The sequence below is a fragment of the Microtus ochrogaster genome, chromosome 2, assembly GCF_000317375.1.
Source record: "Microtus ochrogaster isolate Prairie Vole_2 chromosome 2, MicOch1.0, whole genome shotgun sequence".
Classification (NCBI taxonomy): Eukaryota; Metazoa; Chordata; class Mammalia; order Rodentia; family Cricetidae; genus Microtus; species Microtus ochrogaster.
Genome location: NC_022010.1, coordinates 14,912,612 through 14,916,809, shown reverse-complemented (window position 1 = coordinate 14,916,809; position 4,198 = coordinate 14,912,612). Strand labels below are relative to the sequence as shown.

At 46.0% G+C, this 4,198-nt stretch overlaps 1 protein-coding gene across 4 annotated transcripts in view; it reads right to left on the bottom strand.

The window, feature by feature from the left end:
- Positions 1-4,198, bottom strand: part of Camkk2 (calcium/calmodulin dependent protein kinase kinase 2) — a 36,631-nt gene that overhangs the window by 13,252 nt on the left and 19,181 nt on the right. For all 4 annotated transcript variants that reach the window (XM_005344439.3, XM_005344441.3, XM_005344442.3 and 1 more), the window contains exons 9-10: positions 2,658-2,857; positions 1,974-2,027 (exon numbers count right to left, since the gene is read on the bottom strand). In XM_005344439.3, coding sequence (XP_005344496.1) covers positions 1,974-2,027; positions 2,658-2,857 — 254 coding nt within the window. The remainder of the gene's footprint in view (positions 1-1,973; positions 2,028-2,657; positions 2,858-4,198) is intronic.

Below are 4,198 nucleotides of genomic sequence, written 5' to 3'. Positions count from 1 at the left end.
TCTGGGTGTGTGTGTGTGTGTGTGTGTGTGAGAGAGAGAGAGAGAGAGAGAGAGAGAGAGAGAGAGAGACTGTGAGAGTTTAGTCTGGCTCAGGACCCGCAGTCACTCATCCATGACCTCCCCATCAACAACAGCATGGCCTGCTCTCCCCAGTCACACCTGACCAAAGCTACCTATGTGCGGCCTCGCCAGGCTTCCTACAGCAGACCTACCTCATTCTTGCCAACCAGCATGCCCCAGCGGGGCACCTAACCCTGACATTACAGTCATTTGCTGGTAACTCCTTTCCACTGGGGCCTCAACACCAGCTCAGGGCTTCCTGGTGGGCTCTTTCTCAGAAAGTCCTTGGCACAATAAAGACCTGCTGAACTAATGAAAATTGAAATTGGTTCTATCTTCTCAGGGGTTGTAAAATGTAAGTATTGAACTGGAGGTACAAATAGTGCTTAGTATTCTATACAAGGTTTGATTGCTAGCTGGGGGCAGGCATGTTGATAAATTGAAATTGATAGGACACTGTAATACAATGGTAGATTCCAGGTGGTAGGGTTTGACTTTTCACCGTAGAATTCTCAACTTTATGCTGAATTGAAAATTGTTTGAAAGACTGAAGTCAAAAGACTTTTTTCTTGGGGCTGGAGAGATGGCTCAGAGGTTAAGAGCACTGGCTGCTCTTCCAGAGGACCTGAGTTCAATTCCCAGCAACCACATGGTGGCTCACAACCATCTGTATTGAGATCTGGCGCCCTCCTCTGGCGTGCGGGCATACATCGAGGCAGAATGTTGTATACATAATAAATAAATCTTTTTAAAAACACTTTTTCTTTTAAATACATATATATAAATGTGTGTGCGTGTATGTGTGTGTGCATGTAAGTACAGTATGTGCTGTTTGCATGCAGTGCCCTTAGAGACCAGTAGAGGGAGTGAGATTCCCTGGAGCTGGAATTTCAGCCCTTTGTGAGCAGCCAAGTGGGCACTGGGAACTGATCCTGGGTTCTCTCTGCAAGAGCAGAGAGTGACTTAACTGCTAGGCCATCTCACTAGCTCCAAAAAGAATATTTAAAATAAATACTCCAGGAAAATAGTTTAAAAACAAAACAAACAAACAACAACAAACCTCCTTTGTTTCTACATAGAACAAGAATTTTTTTCCTTCGAGATAGGGTTGCTCTGTGTAGCCCTAGCTGTCCTGGAACTCACTATGTAGACCAGGCTGGCCTTGAATTCAGGGATCCACCTGCCTCTGTCTATGGCTGGTTTTGAAACAAGATTCCTAAACTTTCCTCCACAGGAACACAAGCTTAAAAAGGGAAGGAGCCAGGTTTTTATTGCTCAGAGACTTTACAGTTGAAAGAGGTGCCTTGCCAGTATAGTGGTGCACTCCTTTAATCCCAGCACTTGAAGGCAGAGGCAGGTGGATCTCTGTGAGTTCAAGGCCAGTCTGAGGAGCTAAACAGAGAAACTCTGTCTGGGTGCATGGGGGACATACAAGAAAAAAAGAGGAAAAGAGGTGCCTCTGAACATGAATAATGTTGGGACAGTAGAAAAAAGAACCATAACAAGAGACAAAATACCATTCCCTAAGTCAATAATTACCTTTGAACTGATTCCCATTCCCATTCTACCCCCAGCAACAGTGGCTAGGAACACTCTGATGAAAAGAACACAGTACTAAGGAGCTTCAAGGAACACAATGATTGACTAGTGATGTCTGTCTGTCTCAGGCTCAGGAATGGAGAGAGGTGGAATATTTGTTGTCTGTGCCCTAAATTCATCAACTATCTAGAATCTCCACACAGTCTCTGCTGATCTATTCCATTCAAACATTTCTGTATAGATGAGACTATCGTCAGCGATATGCATGTTACAAAGGATCTGTTTTAGCTATTCGTTCGGCTGTGGAGATACCATCTGCACATAAGAACCAGTCCCCCACAGCAGTCCTACGACAGAACACACCACCCTCTTACCTGGCCAAAGACAAAGCAGTACAGAGTCACACCCATGGCCCAAACATCCAGGGCCTGAAAGGAAACGAGAGGTCAGTGTGATACTCAACATCTGCTTTCGCAGGTCCAATAACCAAGTCTCCAACCTCCTTGGGAACCACCTTTTCTCCTTTTGGTTTGTTGTCTGTTTTTGTTTTTCAAGACAGGGTTTCTCTGTATAACTACTCTGGCTGTCCTAGAACTTGCTTTGTAGACCAGGCTGGCCTCAAACACACAGAGATCTACCTGCCTTTGCCTCTAGAGGTCTGGGAACAAAGGCTAAACTACCTTTTCTTAATTCACACTCTTGGGGTGGAGCAAACTCTGAATCCTAGCCTTTTTGGTTGGGACATGACACAAAGCGGTTGGTCACGGGTTCTTTGCAGTGGCTATTCCGAGAGGACAGTCTAGCTACTTACGTTGACTACCTGATGGAAAGTAGCCTGCAGGTGCTGGTGCCTGACCCACCCACAGGGAAACCAGCTCAGCAGAACGGAGACAAAGATGGGGAGATACCGATCCTGGCTTGAGTCCTCTAACTGGCTGATGATACTCATCAGCTACATGCCCAGTGGGCTTGCTTTCTGTACAGCTCTTCTGTCGGATTTCTGCTACTTAGAACCAAAGAACCCTGAGACAGGCAGAACTCAGCAAAGCCAACCGTACCTTCCCAGAGAAGATCTTGCGGGTCTCTGAGAGCGACTCAGGTGCCATGAAGGCAGGTGTGCCCACGGTGTTGGACAGCAAGGCATCGCTGCCCTTGAACTCATTGCTCACACCGAAGTCGGCTATCTTGATGTGCCCGTCCTCTCCCACCAGGAGGTTGGAAGGTTTGATGTCACGGTGGATGATTTTCTGGTAGTGTACTGGAAGAGAGGGAGCAGGAAAACCCCATGAGAATCTCCAATTGGTCACTCTGATGCCTCATCTTCCAAGCCCCAGATCCCCTGCCCATGCATGCTCTGAAACATAAGGGGAAAGTGAATTTAAGGACGTTTATGCATTCTCGAAACACCAACTGTCTACAGCAATTTTTAACCACCTCTCATGGCCTATAAACAGTTTTTGTTGAGTCTCTGACTTCCAGACAGGCACACTGACACTTGTGACAGTCAAACACAGTTTCATTTACCAATGGCTAACACTCATCATGGTCAGCAAGTCAACTAAGCCAGAGCAGGCTCATCTGAAGTATGAACCACAAAGCAGAACTGGGGACACAATCCTATGGTCTGGAAGTCACAAGTGCAAATTCTGGGCTAATGATGAACTTGGTGGTGTAAAAGAGTAATAGCTCAGGGCTTCATTCTGTGTTTAATACTTCTCATTTATCCCGATTAACTGTCACAACCATTGCCCATGGCAGGCAGGGGTAAAAGTCACAATAGCCAACTCAGAACTACTGATGGCTACAGGCTGATCCCAACCCTGGTGAGTCACTTTATTTCATGGATGAGGAAACCAGGGTGCCGGGAGGAAAGAGGATCCCCACCCCAGGCTGCTGGACTGGGAAGATGATGCAAACGGAGCCCTCACTGTACCCGGTCTGCATAGAAAGTGCTGGAGTTTTAAAGCTCACTGATGGGCTAGGGAGAAGGCTCGGGCAGTAAAGGGCCACAGGCGAGAGGGTCTGAGTTTGGTCCCCAGTACCAATTAGGAAGATAAAAAAAAAAAAAAAGAGTTGAGTATGGTGGTGTGGGGAAGCAGAGATGAGTGGATCCCAGGTCTATGGCCAGCCAGCCTGGCCTACCTGGTGAGGTCCAAGCCAACGAAAGACTCTGTTTCCAAAATAATAAAATAAAAAATAAAAAGTTAATATATATATATAAATTAATGTGTATATATACACACACATTTTTGTCTTTCTATCTCTGTAGTCTATCACAATATATTAATAAAATAAATTAATAAAATAAAAAAGAGCTGTTCTCATCATAAAAATAAATAAAAAAGTTAAGACAAGGTGGAGAGCTCCAGAGGGAAGACACTGAGGCCCTCTGGCCTCCACATGAATCAGTACATATATGTCCATGTCTACAAAATCTCACTATGCCACTGGTCTTCATCTTCTCTGCAGCAGGGAGAAGGGCTTCCATTCCCAAGGCACAGTCCGCCACTCCCAGGACCGTGTGGGAGACCTCTGCAGCTCACACAATCTCCCAGGACCATGTGGGAGACCTCTGCAGCTCACACAATCTCCCAGGACC